Genomic DNA, 15,506 nt, shown 5'->3' on the forward strand with positions numbered 1-15,506 from the left:
TCGCGCACCTCCTCCCGATCCTCCTCTGCCGGCTGAGCAGCCGGCGCGCCATCGATCGATTCCTCGACCGCCCTTCTCTCGGGCAAGGCTGCGTCCTCGCCCGACGGTCCCTCGGACGGGACTTCGACGAGCACTGTCGGCACCGACAGTGCGTTGACAGGCTCCACCTCCGACCCGATCGGCTCGCTCGGTGGAACTACTTGGGGCCTCTTGGGAGGCCTCGACGGCCCGGCCCCTTGTGCCGGCCTCTTCCGTACGGCGTACTGCCGTACGTCGGCTGCCGTCAGTCTCGACCTCGGCGGCATATCTGCAAACGACGACAGATGGTCAGCACTATAAAGGAAAGAAAAAAAGAAAGGGAAAGAAAGACGGAAAATCGACCTAAGCGAGGGACCGGGCTGAGACCGACATCGTACAGGGCCTGCTCGGTGACGAGCTCCCTCTACTTTGGCACCGAAATATCTTTCAGACGGTGAAAGTCTTCCCGATCCTCAGCTTCCACCCGACTGTTCTCGTTTGGTTGGGTTCGGAGATTCTCCCAACGGGCAGGGAACCCCCAAGGAGTAGAAGAAGATGCAAAAAAGAACTAGTTCTTCCATCCATGAATGGACGATGGAAGACCGATGATTAAAGAAAGCCCCTTCCGAGGATTAAAGTACCACCACCCTCGGGCTTTAGGATGGGGTCGGAGGACGAAGAAGGCTCGGAAGAGGAAAATCCGAGTGTCAGTCGGCAAAAGCCGACACAACAAAGCAAAACTGACTATTAACCGAACCGAGTTCGGTGCGAGTTGCGCTGGGCATAGCCCGTAATAGTCGAGTACATTCCGGACGAACTTCGGGATCGAAAAGCGAAGACCGGTCCAGAGGTCCTCGACGTAGAAGGCCGCCTGACCCTCAGGTGGGCTGTTGATCCGACCGTTGGCACCAGGGACGAACAGCCGAAATTGCTCCGGGATGCAATATTGCTCCCGGAGCCGATCGACGTTCGGCCCCGAAAGTAAAGAGACCTCCACCTCCGGGGTCGACCGAGGGTCGTCAGTCGGCTCTCCCGATCGACCTCCTCGTGGAGATGTTCTAGCCATGAACCAGAACGAAGGGCGGAAAACAAGGAGGAAGACGATGAAGACGGGGAAGGCCCTTAGAAGAAAAAGAGAAGACTCCTGAGAAGAAGGAAAACGGAGTACCTGGAATAGGGGACTACGCGGGCAGAGTCTCGACAGCAAAATGAGGGGGGTAGGAACCTGGATGCAGGCGACCATGTATATATAGTACCTCCCTACGATCGAGATGGAGGCACGACCAACGAGGGACTCCCAGATCGCACCACGTGGCATCATCCGGGCCGTCTGTCAGCCCGACGGTTCGACGCATCCATCCTTAGATCGAGCCACGTCACCTCCATCCGCTCCAACGGACCTATCCCAATGACCACCTGCCACGTGGCGAAGGGGCCGTGACATTTCGCATCCCCGAGGGGGCGACGGGAACGACGGTTTTCCTTCCCGATGGGACGAGACATTTGGCGCCGATGGGACGAAACCTCTGACACCGACAGGACGTCAGACACCGATAGGATGTCTGACACCGACAGGATATTTGATAAGGGACGACTGACGCCAGCGAATCGCCCGATATTCATGAGGCGCCTGACGTCATATCAGCCCACGGTACGTCCTATGTAGAATATCAATGGCTCATATACATCTAGGTTTTGTTTGTAGTTTGGACTTGGAAAATTACTCTACTTTGGATATTGTCTCCATTCCTGTTGGTCGTAAGATGTCAGATAACGATCTGGCTGTGATTCTTGATGCTATGGATCTATGTTTAGTACTCATGGAGCATGGCCATCCCGCTCAGGGTCAAGTGCGGAGCCGCGTTTTGGCTTGGGGGTTCAATTGAACCCCCAAGTTTTGGTACAATACTCTTAGGAGTATATAAATATTATCTAAAAATTTTGTATATATATATTTTTGAACCCCCAAAAAATAATAAATCTTAATTATCTTAGTGGTTTGAACCCGCACCTTCCATCCCTCATGTCCTAGGTTCAAGTCCTTTCTCTCACCTTTTTTCCTCTTTTCTTTCTCTCTCACTTTCAAGTAATGTAATGTTATTAAATTTTTATTTATTTATTTATTTTGATTTATATATTGAACCCCCAAGATAAAAATCCTAGTTACGCCAATGCTCAGGGTAGTAAGAAGGCAAGGGTAGTAAGAAGGCAAGAAGCAACATCGTATTATGATCCTTGACTGTACTCATATTCATAGGAGGAATAATGTGCAAAGTTGGATTTCAAGGGATATGATGCATGGAAAAAACCAAATGGATTCTAATTAGATGGAGCATAATTTTCCACTCTATCTGATGTATTAGGAGACCTACCTCCAGCATACAATAAGATCTATTATCTCTTGTAGGTATCTGATGCACTAGCAGATCTGTCACTAATGTCGTCTCCCTCCAATCTGTGTAACAGCTCTTGACTCTCCTGATACTGCTTCTTATCTCCTTTTATTTTTTAATCTAATCTTTACTACCAGCTTAGCCTCTAAAATGCCAAGCATACAATCCTTCTATCCCTAAACACTGCTTCTTATAGATTGAGCCTCCAACCTCATTCTGTGTGCCACCCATGTGCACCATCCCTGGATCCTCTTCTCTTATAGGGCAGTTGCTCCTTTCCAGATCTGGCTTTTATCCGTGCCCCATGGTCCTTATCCTACACGGTGTCCGTAAATTATGCTTCACTAGTGAATGGACTGAGCTCCTAAGAATAACCACCACCACCTTTAGACTGCGCACCATGCCTACTTTAGCCTCCAGACCTATCACTTAAATTATAATTGTCATCATTGCTGTTATATTGAGATGATTTTGGGCATGCCCGGATCTGATAGCTTCAGAGTCTTACTGTCATGTTGTTAGATTGGTATCAGGTAAGCTGCCTCAACCAGATTGATGATTGGTGCTTTCCCTTTAAACTTGTCTTACTCTGCCGTGAGATGGAAAAGCCCTCACCTTCTCCCTTTTCTCCCCTCTCTTCACCTAAGGCATCAGAATACCCAGCTGGCCTCCCCATAGCCCATTTTGATTTTTTAAAAAAATTGCTGAGGGATGCAAATCGACAATATTGGGGTCAGTACCAATCAGTACTGACCTGGTTCAGCCGAGATGACTGGTGTGAGCATTATACTAGTCGAACTAGGGTATGTACCAGCTACTACCAGCTCATCCCAGTTCAGATACCCTGTTTTGGCTATGTTCTAGCAACCCGAGCCCTATCCTACTGCTAGAATCCTATTGGAACAGCACGGTACTATTTAGGCAGTTTTTAAAACCTTGGTTACAGTAACAAAATTCAGAAGTTGTACATGGAATAACGTCTATAGAGAAAAGGGAGAACTAACAAAAGGGATATCATTTATAGCAAAGATGTATTTGGAGTGCATGGAAATGGTGTGTGGATCTTGTGTACACCTTTATATGTTCTTATTGAATTACATTCTAAACTAGTGCAATTGATGGAACCATGCAGAAGAACAATATCTTCATTAAGTAGCAAGTTGCTTAATATTACAAGTGGAGTGGTCATGGGGATCTCCTCAATGTTACATATATGCTATTGTATACAAAATTAATTGAGAGGCCCTTATTTTGTCGGGAGGTCTAGGATCAACACATTAATGGAGTAAATTTTCTTGCATTCTCTTTTCCCAGTGGTTAAATATTGAGCGTAGACTTATATGTTGATTGAATGAAATATAACTTAGTGAATACTCAAAGGTAATTCATCCTAGAAATAGTTTCAGCGAATCAATTTGATTTGATAATGAATATAATGTTTCTGAGGTTAGTGGCATTACATTCTGCTCACATTGCTGTTGTGCTGATGACGTGGATCTTGGATCTTCTCGTTAAGTAGGGGGTTGGAAGTATTTCGTTGTGGAATCTGATGTTGATTTTTGCTTGACTCCTTGTGGAAGAATTCCCTGTTTTGCAGCTTTCTTCGTTTAAATTCTTTTACCCCTAAAAGAATGTGAACATTGAGAACTTTGATCACAAAAGGTAGGTTCTTGGAGTTTAAGGGTGTATGGACTCAAACTAATGACATCATCAGACCACCAAACAGCTAAAGTTCAATCTATGACTCAATATTTACGACATAATGGGATGAACTTAATTATATACTTTTCTTACTTGATATTTTATGTTTATAGAAGTTTGCGCATCTACTATTTAACAAAATTACATTTTTCTATATCTTCAGGTTCCATTTTATCTTGGAGAATTGACAGAAAAAGTTGCACAAGATGCAGTGGTGGTAGAGAAGGGCCAGGATGCCAAGGGAGTTGAGGAGAGAGTGGACACAGTTATAGGGAGCCAAGGGATCTACTGTGAGAGTGTGGAGGGTGGAGGGTTTGGGCTTGGTGGAGAGAGTCGTCATCTTGCCCTAGCAACGACGAGGTGAGCTTGGCTTTCCAAAGGTAACGGAGGTGGCAAGATTCCGATGGTTTTTATAGACCCTGTACTGGGAGATGGGGAGAGAGTTTAAAATAACAGGCTAATTAGCCGTTACAATTTGAGAATAATAATTGCTATTCGAAACTTTATTATTACTCTCAAAAATTATTACTTTCATGACCATATTTTCAACCGTTTTCCTTCTAAACGGTATTTGGTCGGATGTCTCATGTGAATTTGCTTAATCTAAAAATAATAGAAAATTGACTATTTGTATGATAATAGTTGAGGTCCACCAATTTTACTTTCTACCTGTTAAATTATGGGGTGTGGAAGTAATCTTTTCTGAAAGAATAGCACAGAGAAATAATTTTGAACAGAAGTCTACATAAGATTTGCTAACGAAAGTTTCGATAGAAAATAGCACAAAATTAGTTTGAGAATTTTTTTGGACAAAAAAAGGTTGCTTGAAAATTAAATCACTTAGACCTCAAAAGTATGATAGTTAAGCTAGAGTTCATCAATATCTTCTTTTTTTTAACTTGTCCATTATCATGGACTCACAGTTTAAAAACTTAAGCCATTAAGACCAGCACCCTAATAAATTCATATGGTATCTTTTTTATTAGTTAATATGGGACTACAATAATCTCTTCTACTCAATCTCATGACGCCCACGTCATCCGAGGGAGAGGGGCGACTTATGACCCAGATCCTACTCAAACCTAGTAAATCCTCCCTGATCTTAGTAACTCTCACTAAGAGATCCATATGATTAATTAAGAAAGATTATAATGCATAATGAAGCTGTCTCTCATATCATTTATCACCAATTCACAATCTAAAAGCTTAAGCTGTCGGAAGGAGGATAAGTTCAAATTAATAAATTCATATGACACCACTTTTATCAATTAATATAGGACTGTGACTGAGATATCAAATAGAAAATATTGCACTGGATAAGCTGCATTTAGTCAATTCGATGCAGTCATAATTATATCTATATATAATTTTTCATCCTTGCTAGCTAAAAGTGTACGCCCACGTCATCAATTTGTGAACATAAAATATCCGATCAAGTGAAGGAAACCTGCCATCAAAATGGAGATTAATGTGACATTTCCCGGCATCTTCCCACCATCCTTCCTCAAAAACATGGCCTCATAGATAGGCAAGCAGTTGACTATGATAAATCCAGATAAGAACAAGTGCAGGAACATTTCATTGAAAACCCCTTCAATCCTCGCAGCTCTTGCAATCCCTATGACAAAGGAACTCAGGTTTACAATGGCCGCTGTACCCAAAACCACAAAGAATGGCGATGCTATGCCAAAATCAAACATTCCCTTGTCATACCGCTCACTTTGCTCCTCTTCCATCACTTTGCTGGTTACATTAAACCCTGGAGTGGATATGCCAACATGATTGAGTGCAAACTGTATAGTTCCAAAGAGATGAGATGTGAGGCCCCTGACCATCCATATCCTTTGATCATTCCACCACCTATGAATTGTTCCCTTGGTCCTGAGGAAATCGACAAGGTCCGTAATATAGGCAGCCAAGAAGAGGTAGACATACAGATAGAACCATGGGTCAAAAATCTGCAAATACAAGTAAAACATGTCAAGAAAATGGTTCTCTTCGCTCACTTTTTGTTACATTGGTTTGCATGGAAGTAAGATGGCTATGAGGATTTAATGCCAGCGAGCATGCAAAAGATCCTTTTCTAACCAAATATATCAATCAGGAAAATCAAAAAAGATTAAACCTCCAATCCATGGAGAAATGCAGATCTTTGAACAATGAATAGAGAGAGGGGGGAGAGAGAGCAGGTCATCAGCAATGCATGAAAGAATTGCACTGAGGTGGTAGAAGAGGATGAAGAATAGTTATCTAATATTGACACTCTGTAGAGACTGAAATGAAAACAAATAACTTTGTGCCATCTAATATTGACACTTCATAGAGATTGAAATAAAAACAGATAACTTCGTGCAATTTTGAACCATTCCCCATCTTTACCCATCTCATCCTTGCGGATTGACTTGGACCATAGTCCAACTCTGTGCCCTTGACCAAGTGGTGAGGGTGATACCATTCAAGCAAGCATTTGGAGATTTTGAATTTCAATTTTGATTTTACAGCTTCTATACATTGGTTGTTTTTTTTTTTTTTTGGATTTTTGATATTTTGTTAGGATCTCTCTTTTGTTATGCTTTATTTTACTTAAGTAGATGGTGCCAACTAATATTTGGGTCATCAGGCCAAACATGACTTAATCAAGTTATATAGGTTTAGATTTGGGCAAGATCAGACCTATTGACCGGTCTAGGTTACTACTAGAATGACAGTTCCTGATCATAAGGTAAATTGGAGTAGTGCCCTAGAGTTGAAATACACCTAACCACAACTTGAACTACGATCAATTTTTGACAAGTCAAATTGTGGCACTTGAACTATTTAGAAAGCTAGAGTAACATGTGAACAAGATCTAATGTTTTAGTGCTGGACCTCGTATCAGTACCATCCTTTTATGATATTAGCATATGGTACCATATGAGACAGCAAAATACACCTAGTGTTGGCACTGACGGGTACAATTAATCCTATATGTGAACTTATACTTCACATAAATCAGATATTGAAAACCTCTATATATGAGGACTAAACTTGCAAGGGTCTATTTACATGTAAATAAATAGAAGTATTCCTATATACTCAAATCATTTGGAAGAGATGTTTTGTTTGGTTCTTTATAGCTGTGTAAATGGTTTCGCAATTTTCAAAAATTGGCTAAAAAGTTATTTTTATTTGTTATATTAGAGATTTTTCTAAAAGGTTTTTTCTTTTCTTGTGTGCATGTGTATGCGTTTCTCTCTGCATTAGAGAGGGAAAGAAGAGCATACCTCGGGGAACAAGCGCTTCTGATAAGTGAGAGCCAATGGTGGGAGAAACGCATAGATTGTGAGAGGAATGCACCATGATCCCCAATAAGCATAATGTGCGTAGCACAAGCCCATAGGCAAGGAAGCGTTCCTGATTCCAAAAGTGAGGGGATTGTGCTTGGAGATGGCCACCTCTAAGAGCCCAATGCACCATCTCTTGACTTGGCCCAGGACATCATTTAAGTTCTTTGGTGCATCGCCTGCGAACGCCGGCCTCTCAGGATCACAAAATATAGACCTCCAACCTTCACATTGCAGGCGATAGCCTGTGTGGTAGTCTTCAACAAGCGACCCATAACGAAATCCAATCTGCACGCAAAGTTTGTAACACCAATTATCACAAGGTAATATCACATAAATCTATAAACATAACATCGAGCTTAAGTCAGATCTCATTCCCATTTGTGTTTCTATATAATTCTGATCTGAAATTATTATTCATCCATTATAATGGAGTAAATGAACGATAGGTGCTATTGGGTCCAGGTTGTATCTTTCACACAATAAAATGATCGATCTTCTTTCACAACTACATCCTTTGGATTGCAACCTGCACAGATATTAAAGCAACCCGAACTTGTTCATTTATCTGCACAACGTTGTGCGATCCAAAGGTGAATTCACATGAAAGATACGACCCCTGTTTGTTATTATTTACCCGATAGTCTGGAAGTGGACTAATTACGAATGAAACAATGCCTATTATAATGACAATTATAAACCATGGAGAAACAATGGAATCATGTGAACATTGAAAATAGTAATACTAGACAACAGTAACAGGTTGACCACCAAATTACGGTTGTTTCATGTGTATAATATAACAGAAGGCCTCTTGAATCATATGGTGGTATGCAACGGCAACTATACACTAGAAATTATAATTCCCATTACCAACATTAGAACAATGCGACGTAATATTATTCTACGACTTACTGTTGAACCCCATTTCCTGCCAACCTCGTAGTTACAACTAGCCACTTCATGAGCCCGTTTCATCACCGAGTCCAAACGCAACGAACCCCACCCCCTCGGCTCGCTCGAGTCGTGCGAGTCCAATGGAGCCAGGGTTGAGGAGCGGATGCCATGCAAGGCTCGCCTGGAAAAGAAACAATTGGAGCCCACGTAGTTGGGCCCACTGAACCCGTCCATCCCTCGCGAGTTAATTCGAAACAGGCGCTTTACCTCGCCCCCGTAGATGTCGTCCTTGTTAAGCCCTTCGAAGTGCTGCGGAAACTGGACGTAAGCAAGGTTGGAAGCCATGGCCGGGTCCAAAAGATAGCACAGAGCTCGGAGAGGAGATTGGGGATCATTGGAGTACATGTCACAGTCCAAAGTGAGGACCACCGGGGCATTGGTCATGATGCTGGACACGCGGACCTTTTGATGGAATGAAAACAAGTGGATTAATTAATGGGAGCTAGTTGAAGAATGGAAGAGAGTGCTTCTCCTATTTTTTTGGGTTGAAAAGAGAAGAGGGTGTTTCTGTTTGACAAATCTTTGGAGAGAGGGATTTTTACCAAGGTATTGAGAGCACCAGCCTTGAAGTGGTGGGGAGAATTGATATTTTTCTCTCTGGAGAGGTAGATGAGGTTTGGTAATACGTCGCCCATGATATCTGTGTCTTTACCGCTTTCCAGCAAAACCTGTTCCACACCAATCATCTTAATACTGATCAGTATACAACAAGAGAGAGAGAAACTTCATGCCTCCCTTTAGTCAAGAATAAATACCTTTCTTTTTTTTTCCAAACTAATTAATAATTAAGATACTTCATATTGGCGAAGAACCTTTGGATAATAATTCCCCCCCACAAACCCCACCTTCTCTGTTTTATTTTTATTATTATTTTTATTTCTCTATATCAGCAGATCACCTTTTTTTTTTTTTGCTGTCTTTTCTTCCAGAGACAACTATTTACTTCATGAGGAAGGCTTATAATAACGTAATCTATCGTCCATTTACCTCAAAGTTAATTAAATATCAAAATTGAATTTTTTTTTTTCTTTTAAAGAATATATATAGTTTGGTGTTTGTCTGGGCAAGTGAAATATATAGGGGTACATGTCTCAACAAACCCATTTAGTGGTCAGGAGCATCCTGTGACAAGAGAGTTTTGTGTGGGATGAAAAGGAAACTATAGAAAAGGTAGATGACTGCTTAAATGGTTCAAAAATTAGTAGTTACTTCATGATGAATAATTTGATGGAAGTAGTGAATACCTGAATTATTGAAGGGTGATCCCGACGGGTAAATCCCTTCCATTTCTTGAAAATCGCTAGTTCTTCAACAGTGGCAATTAAATCATTGCCAGAAACATAGCCTCTTTGTAATGCACTCTCCACCTTCTCTTTCATGGCTTGATACATCATCTAAAAAAGTAAGAAAAAATTATATAAGAGAAATAATTAATCAAAAGGATGTGATAATATGTAGTTATATATCATATGAGAAAAAAAAAGATGATGTTAACGTGCAAAAATCATATGATTATTTCAATCAATGAAAGATTAAGTTTTTTCAAATCAAAGTAGTTCAATCATAGGTTTAAAAAAAAAAAAAAAATTATATAAATATCCTCTTAAATATTCAAATTTACATGAATACTCTCATATAATTACTATTCCTATGTATATCTATATAATTTTTTCTTGCACATCTATCCCTTAAAGGTATTTTAGTTATTTTAATTTTAGATTGCTTATTTCTTAATGGCATTCGATGGTGTGTGTATATATTTTTCCCTCGGAAAAAAGTTATCTAGCATGTAAAGGATGAGTCAAAATTGAAGCATAGCAAGCACAAATTGTAACAAATTCCTTTTTTTGAAGAAAAATGCCAAATAGCAACAAATTCAATTGTCAAATTATTATTTTTAGAATAAGTCAAATATGTTCATCCATCGTTATGGTGTATTGTGAGATTAATTGGGGCAGACTCCCACATATAAAAGGCAAAATGGCTGCAAGTGAGCAATTACTAATTAAAGGCACTTTAGTTTCTAAATTTGTCAATTTAAGAGTACATGCATGCATGCATACATACATATACACCTGCTTAAATTATAACCTATTTTAGCCTAAATTGTAACCTGTGGATCTATTAATTTGTAAGAAGAAATTAAAAGAAAATATTCACAAAGACCTTTTTTTTTTTTTTTTTTCCCCTCCAACAAGATTTCGCGGTGGGGGATATTAGGTTAATATAGGCTATACTTAAAATAGATGTTTAATCCGCCCAATCTTACCAAATCACCGAAATAGGTCCTAAAGGCTAAAAGTATTCAACGATTTCAACAACGATTGACGGCATCTCCGCTTGGAAAAAATATAAAATTCATCCTTGTTACGTAGAATCACCGCAACAGGCTTATCAAGATACCGAGTTAATTAGGACACTCAACACGTATCTTGGCGTCCAAATATCCGATATCAACGACGCTAATTAATCCCTTGCTAATCCGGCCACCTTGTATATAAACAACTATGCTCTCTCTTTCTTGACACTTGCATTAGAATTTTATATTCTGTCCACGTCGACAGCCTGGTTTGTCCTCGCCCTTCTGTTATCATATTCCTCCACTGGCTCGTCTTTGACATCGAGCAAAGAAAAATCTACGCCCATGACATTGCGTTTGGACAATGATGTGATCTAATTAAAATGATTCGTTGCGTCTGTAACATGAGTACCGCATCCAGCTGTTGCAACTGAGTGGAAACACTGATGAAATCAAAAACGGCGCTTTCAGATTGCTGCTTTATTTCGCTGGGCAACTTGATAGCTATTTTTTTCCTTTTTTTTTTCTGCTATCAACTTGATAACTATTATTGACCGGGACAAAATTGCTGCCCTGGAGATGGACGAGCCGACCTTGTCACCATGTCATCATGTCTTCCTTCAACCATGGGACCATAGCAAAGAATCAGCGACATGCTTTTTTTTTTTTTTTTTTTTTTTTTTTTTTTGACGAAATAATGGATGTGCTTGTTGACGATACCTAAGAGATAGACTGGGACCGCGGCTTCCTGAAGGGCCCACACTTCCGAATTAATTGGCTTCAGCACAAGACAAAATCATCGTGGAAATCAAGCAAGGAGATACCATGCTTTTTAGTTTGCTCTTCTTAGATGTAATGAGACCGGCTTCGTTTGATAGACAACGATTTGTCAAATAAAATTCAAAGGAGGCGTCCCATGAAAGATAACACTCAACTTGCCCCTTCGGTGAAACATCATATCATAAGGCTCGAAAGGTGTTGCGCAATTCGCAAGATTTAGCATTCACGGAGTGCTATAAGTATACTGAGAAAATAGTAATGTTGCACATGTTGCCGTCTTTTAATCTGATCATTATGGCTAGATTTAGTTGGTGTTAAAATTGAAAAAAAAAATATCTACTAAAAAGTAAATTAAGGAAAATATAAACAAGTAAAGTTGGGAATTTTTCTTTTGCTTGATTGCAGTAAAAAAAAGCGAGTAAGTTGTTGATTTTTCATTGTGATAACCCTCATCTTAACTAAATTATCTAGAGACTTTTTATATATTTTCTTTCTTAAAAGCACAATCTCTTTAACAAAAAAAAAAAAAAAAAGATGGTACAGAGAATTTTTATCCCAAAATTCCTCACCAAATTTTGAACAAAAATTTTCAATATAATTAATTTTATATATCACCTTCCAGGCGACCAAATAGAACCGTCACTTTAATGAATTTAAAATAAAAATCTATTGCCTGGTTTCTTCTTTGACTAAACTTATCATGTATAGTGTGGACTTAATTTAAGAAGAGCACAATACTAATAGTAAATTAAGAAAAACCTTTGTTCCAAACAGCCTTTCCAAATCAGAGCTAGTACTTCCAACAAATACGCCAACTGGGATTTTTTTTTTTTCTTTTTTTTGGTAAACGGCTGGGATATTTTTCTTTACTTGGAAACATGCAGTTAAGATGCCACAGCAATGTTTGATTTGCCTATTCATGTTTTTTAGGTGCTAATTATAATTGCTCAGGTCTACTTGTCAGAGTTTTTAGTTATTAAGAGTTAATGTTTAATTATTTCCGCACATCTATGCTTTACTGGATGCACTATATAAAATAAAACGTATAGCCAAAAGCAACAAAACGGACAACCAGGAAATAATAAATAATGCCTATTTTAGATCGCGTGCCAGCTGATGGGATGGCGTACCGCAGTCAAAAGTTAAAGTACTAAATGGCGGAGGATGACACAGAAATCCACCCTCGTGTCCGGGCACCGTGCCCTAGAAGCCATGTGGGTTCCAATGTTTAAGAACAATATTGTAATGGCTATGCCCCGGAGGGAAAGCACCAGTTTTGGAGGTACATATTTTTTTACTCCCGTTCATGTGCAATTCATACAAATTTACCTAGCTTTGAACCTATCAATTTAATATAGCCGAACCTTCACATGTATCCACCGTTAGATTATCCATTAGGTGCTTGATCCAAAAGAATCTTCCAAGACAAAATAAACCATTTTGATGACTATAAATAAGATCGCATAAGTTTCTAAAGCAAGGTCCATCACGTTGAAAAACAAAGTTGCAGGCTAAATTTATATGACACCGTGCCATTTAGGGAGCAATAGTATTTTTAGTGCTCGAGCTTAAATTGTATTATTTGGGATCTAAAATATGTCGATCAAATAAAAATTTATTTTTGAATAAAATTTTGAGCAGATATATTTTTTAATCTAAAATAAATCATGCAGAAGGAAAAGTTGATCGATATCTATCTTTTAAAAATTTTAGTTTCTTCAAATTTTTTTTACTGATCATATTTATTTTTAAAAAAAAATTCTATTAGAACTAAAAAATGAAATTTGATTTGAACTATATAAGAACATATCTTATCATTAGAAATAGAGACAATATATTTTGATTTTAAATCAATCCATAAGAGAAAAAGGAGACTTAAGCCTATCTTGTATTTTTTTCTCTTTTCTTCTAAGTTTCACTTAAAAAGTTTGAATTGAACAAGTTGATTTTTTTTTTTCTGATTGAATCGTCATTTTAAAATCTATATATATGAATGAATAAAAAAATTTAAAAATATTTTAAAATATAAATATAAAAATGATCACAATGCAAAATTAAGCAGACCAATCATTCTTTGTACAAATGATACAATCCGAACCCATTAAATACTGAGTATGGCACTAGTCCATACCACCATCAACTATTGTCAGCCACTTAGCGATGTAATTTATACCTGACTTGCTAATCAGATGAGCGTAGTTCTCAAAGATAGTGTTTGGTTGCCCTTATTCCCAGTGGAATAAAAGCTTATTCCTATTTATTCCCCAAACACCAGATATATTTCTAGTAGACCCCATAGGTTTAGCTATTCCAGTCAATAAGTATTAATTATACATTAATTATACCTTATTCCCATCCACCTTGAATAAATTATTTTATATTAGATCATGGAATAGCTTATTTTAAATTCTTAATAAGAAATAATTCAACTTATTCTAAAGTAGAGAATAATACTGTCTTATTTTCAATGGATCCCGTAGATCTTCAATTAAATATTAATATAAAAAAATTATTCTAAAAAATTTATATTTCTATTTTAGAAATATCAAAAGGAACGTCAAACACTATCGAAAAGGATATATATATATTTTTTTTTTTCTGTCACTGTAAAGTGTACTCTGATCCGACCATGAATGATAAATCTCCATTAATAAAACTCCAAGTGAGGGATGGTTGAGAAAAGGCACCATGTCCCACGCCCTAAAACTCGTCGTCTTCTAGCATTTTATATCTCAATAATATAATAAACTAGAGGTCCTAGTTGTCAATCACGTATTTGATTTTGCACACTCTGTCATGGAAAGATTCCCTTATCTGGTTATCTTCCTTGTGAATGAAATCTTGGACTCATATGCTGGGTTCTGATTTTTTTTTCTCGGAAAGGCAGTAAAAGAAAGTCAGTAACCTTTTTACTAATATATGGAACTTGCTATAATTACTGACAAAACATGGAAACTCTCTCTTTTGTTACTTCAATTTATCTAATATCTATTTATTTGAGGAAGGGAGAAGACTCGATTGGTATTTCAAATTATTAGCAGGGCAGAGACTAAATATATAATTAATACACCCTAAAAAGGATAGAGTTGCTTACCTTCATCTTGTCAGATTTCTCACCAATACTGGAGCTGAAGTAGACCTCAGGAGACCTCTCCTGAAGCCCGTTCTCCCTGCAGAATGGCAACCAGTACCTGGCGAACATGGCCGCCTCCATGAACGCAAAGAGAGTCACCTCCGAGCCCCCATCATCGGAGACATAGACCGAAAGCCTATCGGTCGGATAGTCGAAGGCCATCACCGACAGAGCTGTGCTCACGACGCTCATGGGTGGCTCCTTGTGTGGGTCTGCAGTGCATATAAACACGTCTAGCGCCGGCAAGTTCTTCCGGCCCACCATGTCCATGAGGCGGTCCGGGAATTCCCGGCGGCACACCGAGCGCCACCGAAACGGCTGGACTAGGCCCCACATGAAGGCAAGGACAAGATCGGCGAGGAGGAGGAGGAGGGAGAGTAAGGAAGGGGAGGCGAGGAAGGTGGTGCAGTGGTGGTAAAGGAGGGCAAGGATGCCAAGGGAGTAGAGGAGAGAGTGGACACGGTTGTAGGGAGCCAAGGGGTCTACTGTGAGAGTGTGGAGGGTGGAGGGTTTGGGCTTGGTGAAAAGGGTCGTCATCTTGGCCTCGCAACGACTAGGTGACCTTGGCTTTCCAAAGGCAAGGGAGGTGGCGAGGTTCCGGTGGTTTTTATAGACCCTGCACTGGGGGATGGGGCGAGAGTTTAAAGTAACAGGCTAACAACCGTTACAAGTTGAGAATAATAATTGCTCTTTGAAACTTTATTATTACTCACCAAAAATTTTATTTTGCATGTGAAATAATATTCAACGTATCACAAGTCATACAGATACTTTGTCGTTTTACACTGTTTGCATCTTAAAAGAATATTTTAATATTATTTTATGAACATAACCAAGACGATATTAATAAAAGATATATATACAAGGGAGATCTGTTCCATGAGATGCAACACTAGCATTAG

The 15,506-nt window shown here is 39.2% G+C and overlaps 1 protein-coding gene and 1 long non-coding RNA gene across 2 annotated transcripts; both read right to left on the reverse strand.

Annotated features, from left to right (window-relative positions):
* Positions 1-5,398: 5,398 nt before the first annotated feature.
* Positions 5,399-15,201, reverse strand: LOC140855879 (cellulose synthase-like protein G3). Its single transcript, XM_073253112.1, has 6 exons — positions 14,566-15,201; positions 9,637-9,786; positions 8,935-9,060; positions 8,351-8,794; positions 7,376-7,723; positions 5,399-6,070 (listed from the first exon to the last, which is right to left on the reverse strand). Exons 1-6 carry the CDS (start codon positions 15,139-15,141, stop codon positions 5,519-5,521), a joined length of 2,196 nt encoding a protein of 731 aa, XP_073109213.1. The 5' UTR covers positions 15,142-15,201; the 3' UTR covers positions 5,399-5,518.
* LOC140855880 (uncharacterized) lies at positions 10,705-14,559 on the reverse strand. The gene is made up of 2 exons (XR_012139290.1): positions 11,412-14,559; positions 10,705-11,305 (listed from the first exon to the last, which is right to left on the reverse strand). It is a non-coding gene; the product is annotated as an uncharacterized lncRNA (long non-coding RNA).
* Positions 15,202-15,506: the final 305 nt, after the last annotated feature.

Source organism: Elaeis guineensis, chromosome 2 (assembly GCF_000442705.2).
Source record: "Elaeis guineensis isolate ETL-2024a chromosome 2, EG11, whole genome shotgun sequence".
Lineage (NCBI taxonomy): Eukaryota > Viridiplantae > Streptophyta > Magnoliopsida > Arecales > Arecaceae > Elaeis > Elaeis guineensis.